Below are 17,543 nucleotides of genomic sequence, written 5' to 3' on the forward strand. Positions count from 1 at the left end.
ATTTAAACCGGTATGCTCTCTGCCAGCCTCATGGTGAGTGTGTAGACAGTGTCTATAATCAATCCTTTTTAAACTAGTCATTTAAGTCAAATCATAGTAGTACTCATCTTATCTCATGCCACCAGGTAGAAGAGCAAACCGGTGGACTTTGGGGGTGAAAGGTAAAAGCCTACATTGTAAATCTGAACAGAGTCAACAAACAGAGAAAGTCAACAAAGTAAAACAAATATAAAAGTGTACAGAAGTCATCATTCGAAATGTTTGTGTTACTACTACGTGTGACAAACTATTACAATTGGGAATAGATATTTCTAAACTAAGTAAACTTCCTCGCCAACTACAGTATAGTTTATTTTATAGGACCCTATCTCTGTTTAGCAAGTGAGATGTAGCAGCATAGTCGTCAGGTAAATTAGGTAGCTGGTTTAAGTGTGGGGCCACAGGGTTCTCCCAGGGTCAGGGTTGGGTGAATAGACAGTGTATACCAGCCTTTAGGAAGCTGTGGTATTGTGGAAGTTTTTCTCTGGGAAATAATGGTCCTCGGCTACTGTTGTTGTGAAGGATGTAGGTGTATACAGTACATGTGGTCAGTAGAGCTTTTAATGCGTAGTGTTTGATATATACATGTGAACAAGATTTATTGGAAGTTGTTATTCTTGAAATGGTTGCCTTTGCTGTCCTTTCTCTCTCTAACCATCCCTGGTACTTCCCTCCCAAGTCCCTCCCTCCCTCCATCCGGCCTCTCTCTCTCTCTCTCTCTCAGCGCCTGGGTTTGGGTTACAGTGTGTTGCTTTTTGAAGTCAACATTTGCATAATCTGATTAGAATGTGGGATTGTCAGTGGCGGGCCCAAAAGAAAGTGCTCCAGAGGAGAGGGTGCTGTCCAGCCAAGAAAGGGGTCCCCATTCCGCCGATGAGCCTGCACCTGCATCCATCCCTCATTGGGCTGCCCACTTCTCCCTGTCCTCGCTGGAGAAGACCAGAGCAATGGAGAGGAGGAAAAAAGGGGGAGGAAAGGAGGTGATGGAGGGGGAGGATGAAATATTTAAACATGCAGTGTGAATTGGTTTAAGGGGATAAAGAGCTCAGGGCCTATCGGTTGGCACCCAGCTCCAGAAATTATTTTTCATGGCGCCTCAGCCAGGAGAGAGAGGGCTTGCCTGCACTGATCTGGTCCATTGTGATAACAGATTCAGACAGTGTGTTAGACGTAGATAAGGAAATGTGCTCTCAATAGACCATTACCACTGTACTTGGGAGAGAATAGTCAATCAGGCAAATATACTTGGATGAGGAGATGAGCAGAATACAGATTTGATTTTCAGTAGCTAGTGAGTTTGACATTATCCTGCTGAAAAGTTGTCAGGGAAGCATCTACTGTGTTTGGATGTTTTCTGCCAAGAATGTACATAAATGGTTGTAAATGACACAATGATTCAATATGACTACACTAAAGGCCTATGTGTTGTGTTGAAAATGTTACATTTGTTTGGTCTTAAAAGAGTGCTATAGTTTGCTGAGCAACAACAAATTGATTTACTGCATCATGTGTGCATTTTCTCTACCATATACACTAAGTGTACAAAACATTAGGAACACCTTCCTAATATTGAGTTGCACCCCCTTCTGCCCTCAGAACACCCTCAGAACACTGGCCCATGTTGACTCCAATGCTTCCCACAGTTGTGTCAAGTTGGCTGGATGTCCTTTGCTCATATCGGTACCCTGACTTGAATGGAATTTGTGCCACAAATGCAAAAATTGTAGCATTTGTAAACAGTGCCAAGGAAACTAAACCAAACAGTGCCAAGGAAACGTGTCCAAAGACTGCTTACAGGGTAGGAAACCAATATGTAATGTTGTAATTTGGGGGAACTATCCTTTTAAGAGCAGTCACCTGTCCATTCCCACGGGCTGTATGCCTGTGTTCAGCAGTTGCACATTGCTCCATTTACACACCATTAGCAGGTTTAATGGTGATGGAGAAAAGGCCTTACACCAACTCACTGTTTACCCTTCAGCTCAGTAGTTGCAGCCTGTTGGCACGGCAGTTCATGGGGCAGATTTAAACAGTGACAATAGGTGATTAGTAGCCTGGTTAAATATTAAACAATGGTGATCTCCGCATTCAGGCTGGTTTAACCAGGCTAGGTGATTAGGGCTCTAGATGTGTGACCTTGGGGTATAATCGTCTTCTTAGTTGATGACATCAGGGCCAATGCAAGGGTGAAACGAGGAAACTGTTTTGTTTTTGTTTACATTTGTTCACCAATCGGTGGCACTTTAATTTCCATTACTGTTTTCACTGATATTCTCTTTGTATTTAATAGGAAATTATGTGGAGGTAACAATGGGTACTTACTTTTATTTAACTAGGCAAGTCAGTTAAGAACAAATTCTCATTTACAATGACGGCCTACCAAAAGGCAAAAGGCCTCCTGTGGGGACGGGCCTGGGATTAAAATATATATATATATACAATATAAATATAGGACAAAACACACATCACAGCAAGAGAGACAACACAACTCTACATAAAGAGAGACCTAAGACAACAACATAGCAAGGCAGCAACACATGACAACACAGCATGGTAGCAACACAACATGACAACAACATGGTAGCAACACAACATGGTAGCAGCACAAAACATGGTACAAACATTATTGGGCACAGTCAACAGCACAACTGTCAGTATGAGTGTCCATGATTGAGTCTTTGAATGAAGAGATTGAGATAAAACTGTCCAGTTTGAGTGTTTGTTGCAGCTCGTTCCAGTCGCTAGCTGCAGCGAACTGAAAAGAGGAGCGACCCAGGGATGTGTGTGCTTTGGGGATCTTTAACAGAATGTGACTGGCAGAACGGGTGTTGTATGTGGAGGATGAGGGCTGCAGTAGATATCTCAGATAGGGGGGAGTGAGGCCTAAGAGGGTTTTATAAATAAGCATCAACCAGTGGGTCTTGAGATGACCAGTTTACAGGTATACAAAGATGACCAGTTTACAGGTATACAGAGATGACCAGTTTACAGGTATACAGAGATGACCAGTTTACAGAGGAGTATAGAGAGCAGTGATGTGTCCTATAAGGAGCATTGGTGGCAAATCTGATGGCCGAATGGTAAAGAACATCTAGCCGCTCGAGAGCACCCTTACCTGCTGATCTATAAATGATGTCTCTGTAATCTAGCATGGGTAGGATGGTCATCTGAATCAGGGTTAGTTTGGCAGCTGGGGTGAAAGAGGAGTGATTACGATAGAGGAAACCAAGTCTAGATGTAACTTTAGCCTGCAGCTTTGATATGTGCTGAGAGAAGGACAGCGCACCGTCTAGCCATACTCCCAAGTACTTGTATGAGGTGACTACCTTAAGCTCTAAACCCTCAGAGGTAGTAATAACACCTGTGGGAAGAGGGGCATTCTTCTTACCAAACCACATGACCTTTGTTTTAGAGGTGTTCAGAACAAGGTTAAGGGTAGAGAAAGCTTGTTGGACACGAAGAAAGCTTTGTTGTAGAGCATTTAACACAAAATCCGAGGAGGGGCCAGCTGAGTATAAGACTGTATCATCTGCATATAAATGGATGAGAGAGCTTCTGTTACGGATCCCCCCGGTACTGATGCTCATTCTGTTCACCAGTTCCTGAGGTTTACGTCACCGGCTTTCTAGGCTTCACTGAACGGGATTCAATATCATCAACCCCGGACTGTTTTGTCTGCTTACACACACCTGGTTCCCATTTCCCCTGGTTAGTATGTTATATATGTGCCCTCTGTTCCCTCTGTCTTTGTCGGTTATCCCATGTCTGTTGGTGGTGTGAGTATCGATGCGTTGGTGCAGCTGTTATGCTGCATGCTATATATATTGTGTAATACGGGTATCGTCCCGTATCGGTCAATGAGGTTTACCCTCGCTCTTTTGTTTGGGTATAGTCCAGTGTTTTTGTATACGGGTTTGTTTTGGGTGTATTAAAATCCCCTATTGTGTATTCCTGCGCCTGTCTCCAAAATCCTTTATACCAGCGTGACAGCTTCCTACTGCCTGAGCTATGTTATTGATGTAAATTGAGAAGAGCATGGGACCTAGGATCGAACCTTGCTGGTACTTATTGGTACTGGTACTTACTGGTACTTGACAAAATAGATCTGTTAATTTGTGTATTTAACAGATGGCATTTTTTCTCAAAACAAAATGTTTATTGTGTTGTAAGGTTATGCATTTCTCTAAATCTAATTTCACAGTTCTTACATAATAATCCATGATTAGAGCCTAGAGGGAAATTCAGTAATTCAAGTTGAATCTAATATGTGCGTATCCATACCTAGGGCAAATATCCAAATAATGACTTATTCAAATGTTATTGGACACAGAAATGGCCAAGCCTGTGTAAACTACACTGGCATCTGACTTCATTGACATTTTGTTGCAGAAAGGGGATAAAAACACTCCATTCAAGAGCCCATAGGAGCCCCTCAGGACTAGCAGCGCTGCATCTGCCTGTTGGGTCAGTGATCAGGGTTTGACTGCATGTTGACCTGTGTGATTGCAGGGCACAAGTTAAGTTGTCCTTTTTCTCTTCCCCTCTCTCTGCCCTCGGACACTAGATAAGGGTTCAGAGTTCAGGGGTTGTCTCTGTGTCCACACAGTGGTCAGAGGGTTTGTAGAGGACAATCAGAGGCGCGGCCATCACTGACCCCATTGAGAGGAAACAAGGGTATTACTAGGCTAGAGGGTCCAGAATGGACCAGTACAAATGCATAGGGAGCAGCTGTACTGTTGACTTCCTGGCTCGGCACTTTGAGGTGTTTGTTAAATTAGTACAAATGGTTGCATGGTGTCAATGGAATACCAGGGTTATTTACAATAAGAGGATGGTACTTAATGTGTACTTACTTTTGATAAATTCAAACAAAGTTTATATTTTTTTATTAACAAATCATTATTAAATAAATAGTTATAATAAATAACATATTCACAACTTAATATTAACCAACATAATTTACAAACAAACAAAAAAACACAATAGCCTTGACAAATGATGGTTAAATAATAATCTTTGGTTACATGACATGCTTATTGTACAAAAAGAGCAAGATGAATAAATACTTGAATGGACAGACAACAAAAACTATTCCTGTTATCTGTTCACACAATACAGTCCTACAATTGGAACATATTTCAAAGAGGATTGTCAGTTGTGTTATCATGCAGCTCAATCCTGTCGTCCCAATAAATAGTAAATGAATGCGTATAACAGCAATGTGTCAATCAGTGAATGTGGTCATATTGCAGGATTTTGATAATAAATATTGATTTGCAAATAAGCAAGGTCATAATCAGTCTCATCATAAAATCGTCATTTGAACAAAAGAAAGTGTCCTTTGCATTTTGTAATTAGATTGCAGTCCTTGGTGAATTGGACAAGACTTTATCTTTCCTGAAATGTCTTTCCCAAATAAATTCCCTTAAATGATCCTTTATGGCCTTAATGCATCCTTATTTATTTTTTATTTATTTTTATGTTTGATGTGGACATCTTTCCCCACCGACAAAATGAAAATACATGTCTGACATGAAGGGGGGAAGATTACAGATTACATTTCACATGGCTCCCATCCTCCCCTGTCATAATGTCAACATCAAGTGTGTAGCTAAATAAATCCATCCCAATCTATTTAATTCAGCAGGCAGGGCATCATCCACAAATATCTTCTGCTTGCCATCACAACCAACACTGTACTCCTCAAGTGTCACAGAACCAAAATGGAGTCTATGAATGGGGGCCTTGTGACAGACAGTTTCACCCAGGGAGTTGAAGATGATCACCCATCAGAGGAAACTGCAGCAGGCACACTACCAGGCATCGGTGCTGTCACAGCTTGATCCAGGTGAGAGGGCGTCAGTGTCGCTGGCCAGGCCCCAGGTCAGTGAGGAGGAGTGGAGACGTTCCACGTTGCCCCTGAGGAAGGTGAGCAGGGCTGTGGGGGAGTGCGAGGCAGGCTGGCCACTCTGGCTCTCCAGCAGCTGCACCAGGAAGTTGATGTAGCGCATGGCCAGCCGCAGGATCTCGTTCTTGCTCAGCTTCTTCTCTGGCGGGTGGGTGGGGATGAGCTTGCGGAGCTCAGCGAAGGCAGTGTTGACGTTGTGCTGCCGCCAGCGCTCCCGTGTGTTGGTGAACACCTTTCTGGTCATGGTGCTGCTCTCCTGGAGGGAGGAGAAGAGGAGAGCGTTTTAGAGAGAAATGTACACACAATTCAAACTCCTATGGGGCTGTTCTAATAGAAGGCAGGTGTTGTTCAGTAGGGTGCCATTTCTGGCGCAGACCCTAGACAGAAACACTATATGGTGGTATCACATAAAATGTGGCACCAGAGAATCTAAATCTCAATGATAACTGAAATAGGACGCATTAACACTGTAATGGAAAGTAATAGATGTAAAATATAGTTTAATTATGACAAATAGAATGCATTTGACATTGGAATTCAGTTTCATCTTTAGAAGATGAAAAATACCATAATGAAAATAGATGTTTGTGGAAAATGTCTGACCTTCAGTCAATGCATAGAGGATGCTTGTGCTATTGTGTTACGGCATTATTAGCGTACATACAAATAATTTCACTTTGGCTGTATTGAAGAACTATCTGTTTCTAATATGGTACACTCATGAATACAAACTGATAATCATTTATTTTATCTTAACAACAATAAGGTTTCTTAACATTTCATGAGAATTGTAATTCCACCAATTCCTTACTCCAACAATTCCACAACATGAAATTCAACAGAGAAAAAACTCAGAGGTTAAAAAAAACGAATCTACTTATTGTCGGTGATCTCACCTGTTAAGTGCTTTAGCGTGCAGACAGAGGTATCAGGTAGTAGAAGTGTGTACTCCTACTGCAGTAACCCAGTCCTGTGTATAGTCCGTCCAGTCAGTCCAGCCTTCTCATACTCTCTGATGACTGTGTGTGAGAGGGAGGGATGGAGAGAGGGGAAAGGCTAGCGCACGCTTCTCACATTTAATAGCAGAGTGAGCCCCTATTGTGTGACGTGTGCTGTCGTTGAGCCTCTCCTTCAGTCTGCTGCATTGTGTGAGGTGTTCAACTCAAGAGAGATGTTTCCAGACACAGACCGCTGTGTTGGGTGTTCTATTCTGTCTGTAAACAAATAGATGACCAATGGGTTAGACAAATGAGGTTAGGGGTAAACATACAAATACTGACGTAATATCATACAATAGTGTTTAACAATTTGAAAGCGTTTTTGGAAACTTTGCTTTCATATCATCCACAACTTTTTGTTGAGTCATTTCTAGGGTTGCAAAGCGACCGGTAATTTACCAAAGCTACCAAGCTCTTCAGTAATTTTGGTAATCAAAAGAAAATCTATGGCAATCAATTATAACTTTGGTAATTTGTACTTGAATCACTTTTTTTAACGATATCGATATATAGTATTAATCTTTTATATTTGTATTGTCTATGAGTTTCTATTAGATAGACCATATGGTTCAAGAGAAAATAGCCTAATTAATGAAAAAGCATCAAATCAACAATGCCATTTTTTAAATATAAACTCTTCCAACGATTGACATTTTTCACAACTGCCACCAGTCCTACGCCAAAACATTGACAACAAACACATATTGATATAGTAAAATAAATAAAACGGTGTAAAAAAATGGAAAGCATATTTCATGCTGAAAACTTAGCATTCACTAAATTGATGGTTTATATTTAGGATGTTCACAGCTTTGTCATTCTATTTTCTAGTTTGAAATCATCTTATTAAATGATTTAATATATTTTACATGTGATAAGGCCACACAGAGGGCAAGAGATAATTACAGACACCTGTGATAATCTGAGGTACCCAAAAGTGCCACTAGATGTCTTGTGATAGATTATATAAAATCCTTGAAAGATACCAACATTCTGGTAGTTAACTGGTAAACTCTGAAAGTTTCCAGTAATATAACCTCACTTTGCAACCCTAGTCATTTCATTAAATTATGAATCATGTTTAACACGTAACGTGACTATTAAAGGTTACATTTACGCTTACAAATAAATTCCTATTGAGATGAAACGGAGATGTCTCCCTGCCTGATCCTACCCTTACTATTCTGGACACTTGTTACCTTTTATGGTTAAACATCAACCATGGGTAGCCGGTTCAGTAAAACTTTGATATCGCCAGTCCTGCTGCCATTTAATTCACCCTGATTGGGCCAGAAATACCATATCCAGATTGACAGTTTAACAATGTGGGTTTTGTTATGACTATGGTAATCTTGTTGATCCATTCCACGGACCACACATAAATTACAAAGTGGAGCATGGGGAACGAGCCAGGCGGGTGCAAGTAGAGTCCTTCCCTGGGTCACAAGCATGAGCGCATGCCAAACCATCTCTCTAAAAGCATTCTTCCTCGCCACTCCTCTTCTATATCCCCTCTCTCTGCCTCCCACTTTCAACCTCAGTTTCAGATGGTTTTTTATTTAACGACGTCTAGTTTAACCAATTGCTACTGTTCTTTTTACATCCTTCAAGTGTTGTTTCAAAGACGCAGCTTTCCATAAAAGTATCTCTGTGTGGAGTAGAAATTTACATAATCCGACTAGGGCCTGGGATTAGCGCTGGGGCCTGGAGAACAGGCCCAATGGGGCTGGCCCTGAATTGCTGCCATTCATGGGCCTTGCTGCACTTCCAAGGGGCTGCACCTGCAGTGGTGGGTCCCCACTCCCCTGCTCTCTGCACTCTACTTGGCCTCAGGTCTGCAGACACACTCACAGCAGGCAGCAGGCCCCTTCAGCCAGCCAGCCTGTCCCTCCCATCCCCTTCTCATACACACACCAGGGTCGCATTCAGCAGGGCCAAATCCTCTTGAACTTTGTTTTTCCTGTCACGGAGGGTAGTGTGTGGGGGTATAGAGCCGAGCAGCTTGACAACCCTGAGGAAAACAACAACATAAAGCCCCTATGGAGAAGTGAGGAAAAATACATTAGTCAGTACAGCAAATGAAGTAAGAGAGCCATACTGTAGTGCTGTCAACATAATAAAAACATCAGTGTAGCTAAAGAAACAACTATGCAGAGACTACAGTTACAAAGGTACATTTTAACATCTCTTTTCAACTGATGTCCCCATCGAGAGCCTGTCCAATCAAAGTATTGTATCTAGAAGAACAGAGTGATATAAAAAATAACAGTAGTAGCCTGACCTTTGAAGCAGTGGTAAGGAAATAATTCTGCTCTAAAGGTTAGGTTTGAACAGCCTGTTAATTTTCACAATATGCCTGCTATTCACTCCAGGGCTAAAGTATGGCAGGCAGGACCAATTACTGGACCATTACACAGATGTTGATTTAGCCTCCACGTGTTGGACTTTTTTAACAATTTTCTCACTCAGCTTTTGTTTCGCCTGCCATTAAAAACACCCCCTTTTGGCTCTTTTGTTAGGCTTGTTGTTAAGGCAATGTGGCCGGAGACATATAACCGAAACTAAAGGTTAGCTAGGTGGTTATTTATGGTGTGTGTGTGTCAGTGTGTTAGCTTATGGACATATGAGGTTTGCTGCTGGCAGGAATCTATGCCCTGGGGGGCTCCTTGTCTGAGGCTAATTCCTGCGGGAGAAGGCTTCAGACTTCTGGCTCATGAAGATAAGCACTCTCTCCACACTCTGAGAGACTGTGATAAGGGGATTGCTGCGCTAAATGAAAAACGACCTTTTGAGCTCTGAAATGGAGGGAGACTATCCGTTTTAGCTGGAAAAATAAAACCTCCATAAAAAAATTGCATTTTGATTATGAAATATTGAGAGTGTTCTATGTAAAATGTTGCATTCGTTAATAATAATGTATCTGGGTTTTTCCATCTACCCTTGCTCGTAAACAGACACATTTTAGACTGTAAAATTATTTATGTATCAAGTCGGAATGACAAGGACTAAATTGCAGGTCAATTACAGAGTAAAAGGTATACTTCTTTTCATTGCAGGGACAATCCATATCAACCTGAATTCCCAGCAAAAACAAAAACAAAGCATTTTTTGCTTTACCATTGGTGACTTCACTCACATCTTCCAAATGTTTAAGATATCAAAACCAAATGTTATTTTTTAAGTCTAAATATTTATTCGTATGTAATATTTATTTTGGCATTCTCCCTCTAACCCTGCGATTTCTTTCAGCACCCATTCAACATTGGAATGCAGTGTCGGTCGGACTACATAATAGAGCCTTTTTACAAGTTGTAACTGAGGTATTTGGGACCACTATAGTCTTAGTTAAATGTCCCTCATTGTTGGTAAACACAGTGGCCATGATTGTGAATGGAGCTTTTACTGCAGTCCTGATGTCCAGTCCACCTACTGTTTCTCACACAGCACAGAAACACTAACCATGGAGAAACAGGACTGCTACATAAAGGTCACATGATGATAGCATTAGACTAGACCAGGGGGTGTTAAACATACCGCCAGGGTCCAATAGGGCCAGCCTGAGGTTTGAGTTAAAAAAATATAGAGAAATATATTTAAAACTCAATATACTTAAAATGACTAACACCAAATCGAAACTGTGTATAAATGACAATGGAACTACATTAATACAGTTTCTATACCTGGCTAATTAATACAGTTTCTATACCTGGCTAATTAATACAGTTTCTATACCTGGCTAATTAATACAGTTTCTATACCTGGCTAATTAATACAGTTTCTATACCTGGCTAATTAATACAGTTTCTATACCTGGCTAATTAATACAGTTTCTATACCTGGCTAATTAATACAGTTTCTATACCTGGCTAATTAATACAGTTTCTATACCTGGCTAATTAATACAGTTTCTATACCTGGCTAATTAATACAGTTTCTATACCTGGCTAATTAATACAGTTTCTATACCTGGCTTCATCAGCATTGCGACCCGCAGGTGGTTTTATTTGTCCCCCCCAAGTTTTCTGATCAAATAAAATAAAAAAATACATAAAAAATGTTCATTGTTGTATATAAGATCCCATAAACACCAGGAAATCAGATCCAATTGGAGATCTGTTCCCAAGTTTTCCCACGCATAAATATTATATCTGTTTGGGATTCTTGCGGCCAATTTGCAGTCTACAAATGATTTGAAATGATGTTCCGCCCCCCGACCATCCACTCAAGAAAATAAATTGTCCCGCGGCTGAATAGTTGATGATCCCTGTTCTAGACTGTGTCCGGCTCTCTAATGATCACCGAAATGAAAGTTAGACAGTCAGCGAGGATCATCATTTCAAAAAATTACATTTACATTTTTTTTTGATAGGCGGGAATTATAACACATTTTAAGTGTGGCCCTCTGGACCTCGTTGAAGACCGAATGTGGCCCCCGGGGCAAAATGAGTTTGACACCTCTGGACTAGTCGGAAGAAGATATGCACTAAGTGAACATTTGAATTAATGGAAATTACTGTCATTCATTCATTTGAGTTCATAAATATTAATCCTGTCTTGTTCATATAGTTGATACAATTCCTAACACATTCTGGCAAAAGCTACAAAAGATGGACAACATTTCAGATTGGCTTTAATTTAAAAAGTATTTGTCCTAGCATAACATACAATTATTTATCTTTAGCATTATGTTTTATATGACGTCAAAATATAACAAAACCGTCTATTTAATCTTATCCTTCTTAGAAAAAGATTAACACAATAATTATTTAAAAAAGCCTTAACACACATAAATTGACAGATATTTTCCCAACAACAGTTGAACATTTAATAGTGTCTTTCGAACACTCAAGAACCTATAGCATACTACATGTATTTCTTACATACCTAATATCTGTAGTTGTAGACAGGGCAAGGGACTGACAGGATACTGTTCACTTTTCAGGCAAATCTTAATATCGCAGTACTTCACAGATATGAGGCATTTTAGAAAAAGGTTAGTCTTATCTGTCCATCCCTTCAGCCTAACACCTTCTCATAACAGAGCTTTCCCCTCTTCAATGGCGTTAAAACTGAAAAGAATACATGAAAACAGAACAATATAATCTCGTAATTGCTCACATTTACCTCAATAATGATATAATTTCCACACTAGAGGCTCTACTGGAACTTTCCTAAACCACTAAAGGAAATCTCTAAAAATATATTTAAATGCAAACTTGCTTTATCAGCAGTCTAACATGTTACTCTCATTGTTCATCTTTGGGCCCTCTGCTCTCCTCTTCCTCTCTATCCCCGTCCTATAACTGGTCCCATAGTCAGGTGTCTCACTCATGTCACCCCTCCCCTGGGTTGTGCTGTAGGGGCTGTTACTGCTACTGCCCCCCCATGGCAGAGCTCCTCTAGGCGAGGCCAGGCTGCCATCAGGGTACTGCTGCTGTTTACTGTAGCCTACTGTAGAGAACGAGTACATCTGGTTGTCGGAGTACGCTGGTCTCTGTGTGTTGGTGCTGTAGCTGAATGATGACGAGGGGTCTGTCTGAACAGGGTTCTCTGGCGCGTAGTCTCTGGGGGAGCCACGGGGCTCCTGGTGTAGAGATGCTCTGGATGTCCACTCCTCTCCTCGTCCTCCTCTATTCCAGCCTACAAATTTCACCTCATCTGCCTCCCATGGTTTGTGGCTCCAGGTGTGCTGGAAAGGGGCCTGACTCAAGTCCACCTGGAAGTCTGCACTGTCCTCCTTGGTAATGAGAGAGCTCTCTTCATATAAACTCCTAGCTAAACTCTCAGCACTGGGGGAGCCAGCGAGGCAGCTGTTGGGGATAGGCTTGAATGGTTCTCGTCGCAGTGTGTGTGTGGGTCGCGATGTGTGGGTGTTGGTTGTCTCTGCTGGTGGCACAAGGGTCGGTGGAGCTACTGTGGTCTTTCTGATGAGTGAACTCAGTGTGAGACTCTGGAGAGGAGGCTGCTGCAGTCAGCTTGTACAGAGACGGGGTGTCACTGAAGAGCTGGAATAAAAACAAGATATTGTATTACTGCAAGTATTATCAATATAACACCACCAGAGTTTGACTGATAAACAAAGTTGGCAAAGTTCGTAATGAAGAGGATGCAGCTGCTCCAGTGTATATGGAAACACAACACAATATACAATCCCATATTGTCTTCCCAGTGAAGGCAAGGTGTATGACAAGACCAGGACACTAAATTGAGAGGAGGTGACTGGCCAGGTCACCTTGATGACTTTGTGAGGGACCTCAGAGAGCAGCTCCTGCAGCTGGGAGAGGGAGGCCCCCAGGAGCCAGTGGCGAGTGGGGCCCCTCCTCAACATCAGCTGAGCCGCTAGAGGGTTCATACAGTGGAACTCTAGCAGACACCTCTCCTCCTGGGGGGAAGACAGGGGGAGAGCAGGGGATGAGACCTAACAAACACACATATACACACATGCATGCACACACACACACACACACACACACACACACACACATATACAAATAAACATTTGCAAATACACATGCAAACACACACACGCACATACACACGCACAAACCATCCACTGGGACAACTCATTCTCTCTGTTTAACCTGCATCCTTCCATCAGTAATAAATGTAATGATGACACTGCTACTATTACACAATAGATCATGAAATTAAAGGGAACGTTCACCCATTTTGAATGTTATATTGTTTTTGTTCATCTCTGAGTGATGTTCTATCGATTCCCTGGGTAATTTCATGTTTATCTGAGTTATTGGCATTCAAGCAGGCAGAAATCCGGCTGGTATTACGTAGCTCTGTGATAAAGTCACTCACTACACTGAAAGTTAATAGGAATACGACTTTTAGATTGCGAAAACATCTATCATACATGTCAGTTTTCAAATCTGGCCGATGTCATAACTCGGGAGGATGTCTTCTCTCGACTGAGAGCCAGGTCTCAACCTTTAAGTCTTTACTGAAGACTTATCTCTTCAGTGGGTCATATGATTGAGTGTAGTCTGGCCCAGGAGTGTGAAGGTGAACGGAAAGGCTCTGGAGCAACGAACCGCCCTTGCTGTCTCTGCCTGGCCGGTTCCCCTCTCTCCACTGGGATTCTCTGCCTTTAACTCTATTACAGGGGCTGAGTCACTGGTTTACTGGTGCTCTTCCATGCCGTCCCTAGGAGGGGTGCGTCACTTGATTGGGTTGAGTCACTGACGTGATCTTCCTGTCCGGGTTGGCGCCCCCCCTTGGGTTGTGCCGTGGCGGAGATATTTGTGGGCTATACTCGGCCTTGTCTCAGGATGGTAAGTTGATGGTAGAAGTTATCCCTCTAGTGGTATGGGGGCTGTGCTTTGGCAAAGTGGGTGGGGTTATATCCTGCCTGTTTGGCCCTGTCCGGGGGTATCGTCGGACGGGGCCACAGTGTCTCCCGACCCCTCCTGTCTCAGCCTCCAGTATTTATGCTGCAGTAGTTTGTGTCGGGGGGCTAGGGTCAGTCTGTTATATCTGGAGTATTTGTCCTGTCTTATCCGGTGTCCTGTGTGAATTTAAGTATGCTCTCTCTAATTCTCTCTCTCTTTCTCACTTTTTCTCTTTCTCTCTTCCTCTCTTTCTCTCTCTCGGAGGAACTGAGCCCTAGGACCATGCCTCAGGACTATCTGACCTGATGACTCCTTGCTGTCCCCAGTCCACCTGGCCGTGCTGCTGCTCCAGTTTCAACTGTTCTGCCTGCGGCTATGGAACCCTGACCTGTTCACCGGACGTGCTACCTGTCCCAGACCTGGTGTTTTCAACTTTCTAGAGACAGCAGGAGCGGTAGAGATACTCTGAATGATGAACATTTGAACATCTTGGCCATGTTCTGTTATAATCTCCACCCGGCACAGCCAGAAGAGGACTGGACACCCCTCATAGCCTGGTTCCTCTCTAGGTTTCTTCCTAGGTTCTGGCCTTTCTAGGGAGTTTTTCCTAGCCACCGTGCTTCTACACCTGCATTGCTTGCTGTTTGGGGTTTTAGGCTAGGTTTCTGTACAGCACTTTGTGACATCAGCTGATGTAATAAGGGCTTTATAAATAAAATTGATTGATTGATTGATTGACTATGAGGAACTACCAAAATGATGACTGACTAGGAGGACCTACCTAAATAATTGACTAGGAGGACCTACCTGAATGATGATTGACTAGGAGGACCTACCTGAATGATGACAGCAGTGTTCTCGTCCCTCCAAGCATCTGTAAGGACTGAGAGTGGCTTCTCTCCAGTACAGTCATATTATACAGTTACAGTAAAAAGTTTGGACATAGCATTTTTGGTTGTTCTCTATAGTTATGTACTTGAAAATGTATCAATTGACCAATTCGGCACATTTGGTCAAACTCCTGGCAGACTTCATACAAAATATTGTGTAGTGATGTAATTCTTCACTGGATCAGTCTGAAATGCTAACTGGCGAGGAGGACCTACCTGAATGATGACTTACTAGGAGGAACTACCAAAAGGAGGAACTAGGAGGAACTAGGCAACAGGCTTTATCTAATCCAGGCCTTGGTTCTGTGGTGGGTGGCTGTGGTGCATGCTGCTTCAACTGTGACACTGAAAAAACACAGGTACCCATCACTCACAGACTTATTAAATATGTGAAATGCTTTCAGGGCCTAAAATCATTTCGCAAACCCCTGTTGTGGTGAAAAATGGTTGCCACAGTACTCTGTCTGGGTGCTTGTATAGTTCTGAGGCGACACAGAGACGGAGGGTCTCTGTTGGGCCCGTAACATCATGAAAGTGGACAGAGGGTCTAAGTCCTTCTGAGATTTAGCCACTGTGAGACTCCTGTGACTGTCTCTCACACCGGGCCTGGGGATTGGGTGTTTGGATTCGTTAGCTCTCTGGTCAGGTAAGCCCTCCTTCTTCTGAGGTCGAACTGCATGGTTCAATTTCTCCAGGTAAGTAGTGGTGGTAGCCTGTGCTGCTGTGATAGCCATACTAAGTAGTGGTGGTAGCATGTGCTGCTGTGATGGCCATACTTCCAGCCTTCTCTGTGATGGCCCTACTCTCTTGGGAAGAAGTAGAGGGGGCCATATCCCAGAGGCACCAGCTTGTGCTGAAAAGACGGTATTCACAGATTTCTCTTTCTCATGGGAAGTGGCAACAGCCTGTGCTGAAACAACTGTATTTCCAGCTCTATCTCTCTTCTGATGAGATGGCGCAGCCATGGGTTTTTTATTCTTCAGGATGGCCTTGACTTTGATCTCACCAGGTGGGACTGACAGATCTGGGCACAGAAAGAGGAGCGAGATTCAGAACTTTGCTGCAGCCACATTAGACACCTTTTCAATGGTTTTATGAGGCGCTGCGGAAGATAGTGGCAGCAAAGTGCTTATAATATTATATGGTAATAAACTGATTCATATATCGGCCTGATCTCTGCCTGATGAAGAACTGATCTGACGCTTACCAGGGTGTCACGGCTGTTGAATGAACTGGACCAAGGCGCAGCGTGGTGAGCGTACATTTTCTTTTTATTAGAAAAGACGCCGAACAAAACAATAAACACTACAAAACAAACCGTGAAGCTAACGGCTATGTGCCATAAACAAAGTCAACTTCCCACAAAGACAGGTGGGAAAAAGGGCTACCTAAGCATGGTTCTCAATCAGAGACAACGATAGACAGCTGTCCCTGATTGAGAACCCTACCAGGCCAAAACATAGAAATACAAATAATAGAACATAGAATACCCACCCCAACTCACACCCTGACCAAACCAAAATAGAGACATAAAAAGGATCTCTAAGGTCAGGGCGTGACAGTACCCCCCCAAAGGTGCAGACTCCGGCCGCAAAACCTAAACCTATAGTGAGGGTCTGGGTGGGCATCTATCCGCGGTGGTGGCTCAGGTGCGGGACGCAGACCCCGGTCCACCACTGGCTCACCCCACTTTGGTGGCACCTCTGGTGCGGGGACCCTCGTCGCCGACCCCGGACTGGGGACCGTCGTTGGGGGCCCCGGACTGGAGACCGTCGCTGGAGGCTCCAGACTGGAGGCCGTCGCTGGAGGTTCCGGACTGGAGGCCGTCGCTGGAGGACCTGTACCGGACCTGTCACTCCAAAAGCTCTTATTCGGCCTCAGATCAAGCTAGACACCCCATTCAACCTTCCACTGCCTGTTGACATCTAGTGGAAGGCGTATGAAGTGCATACATATCGATAAATAAAAGCCAGTTGAATAGGCAGGCCCTGAAACAGAGCCTCGTTTTCAGATTTTACACTTCCTGTATGGAAGTTTGCTGCCAAATGAGTTCTGTTTTACTCACAGATATAATTCAAACAGTTTTAAAAACTTCAGAGTGTTTTCTATCCAATAGTAATAATAATATGCATATTGTATGATCTAGAACAGAGTACGAGGCCGTTTAATTTGGGCACGATTTTTTCCAAAGTGAAAACAGCGCTCCCCTATTGACAATAAGTTTTTTAAGTATCAAAATAATTTCAAACTCCTTATATTAAGCAAAGCAGACAGCAATATTTTCTTGTTTTTAAAATGTATGGATAACCAGGGGCACATCCCAACACTCAGACAATATTTACAAAAGATGCATTTGTGAGTCCTCCAA

General features: G+C 42.8%; 2 protein-coding genes across 2 annotated transcripts; both read right to left on the reverse strand.

The window, feature by feature from the left end:
• Positions 1-4,909: 4,909 nt before the first annotated feature.
• Positions 4,910-7,097, reverse strand: LOC139577021 (T-cell acute lymphocytic leukemia protein 2-like). Its single transcript, XM_071403727.1, has 2 exons — positions 6,844-7,097; positions 4,910-6,203 (listed from the first exon to the last, which is right to left on the reverse strand). The coding sequence occupies exon 2, from the start codon at positions 6,189-6,191 to the stop codon at positions 5,853-5,855; it is 339 nt and encodes a 112-aa protein (XP_071259828.1). The 5' UTR covers positions 6,192-6,203; positions 6,844-7,097; the 3' UTR covers positions 4,910-5,852.
• A 4,014-nt stretch (positions 7,098-11,111) lies between these two features.
• LOC139577022 (protein shortage in chiasmata 1 ortholog-like) lies at positions 11,112-16,384 on the reverse strand. Its single transcript, XM_071403728.1, has 2 exons — positions 13,178-16,384; positions 11,112-12,950 (listed from the first exon to the last, which is right to left on the reverse strand). The coding sequence occupies exons 1-2, from the start codon at positions 13,295-13,297 to the stop codon at positions 12,729-12,731; spliced, it is 342 nt and encodes a 113-aa protein (XP_071259829.1). The 5' UTR covers positions 13,298-16,384; the 3' UTR covers positions 11,112-12,728.
• Positions 16,385-17,543: the final 1,159 nt, after the last annotated feature.

The sequence above is a fragment of the Salvelinus alpinus genome, chromosome 5 (genome assembly GCF_045679555.1).
Source record: "Salvelinus alpinus chromosome 5, SLU_Salpinus.1, whole genome shotgun sequence".
Taxonomy (NCBI): Eukaryota; Metazoa; Chordata; class Actinopteri; order Salmoniformes; family Salmonidae; genus Salvelinus; species Salvelinus alpinus.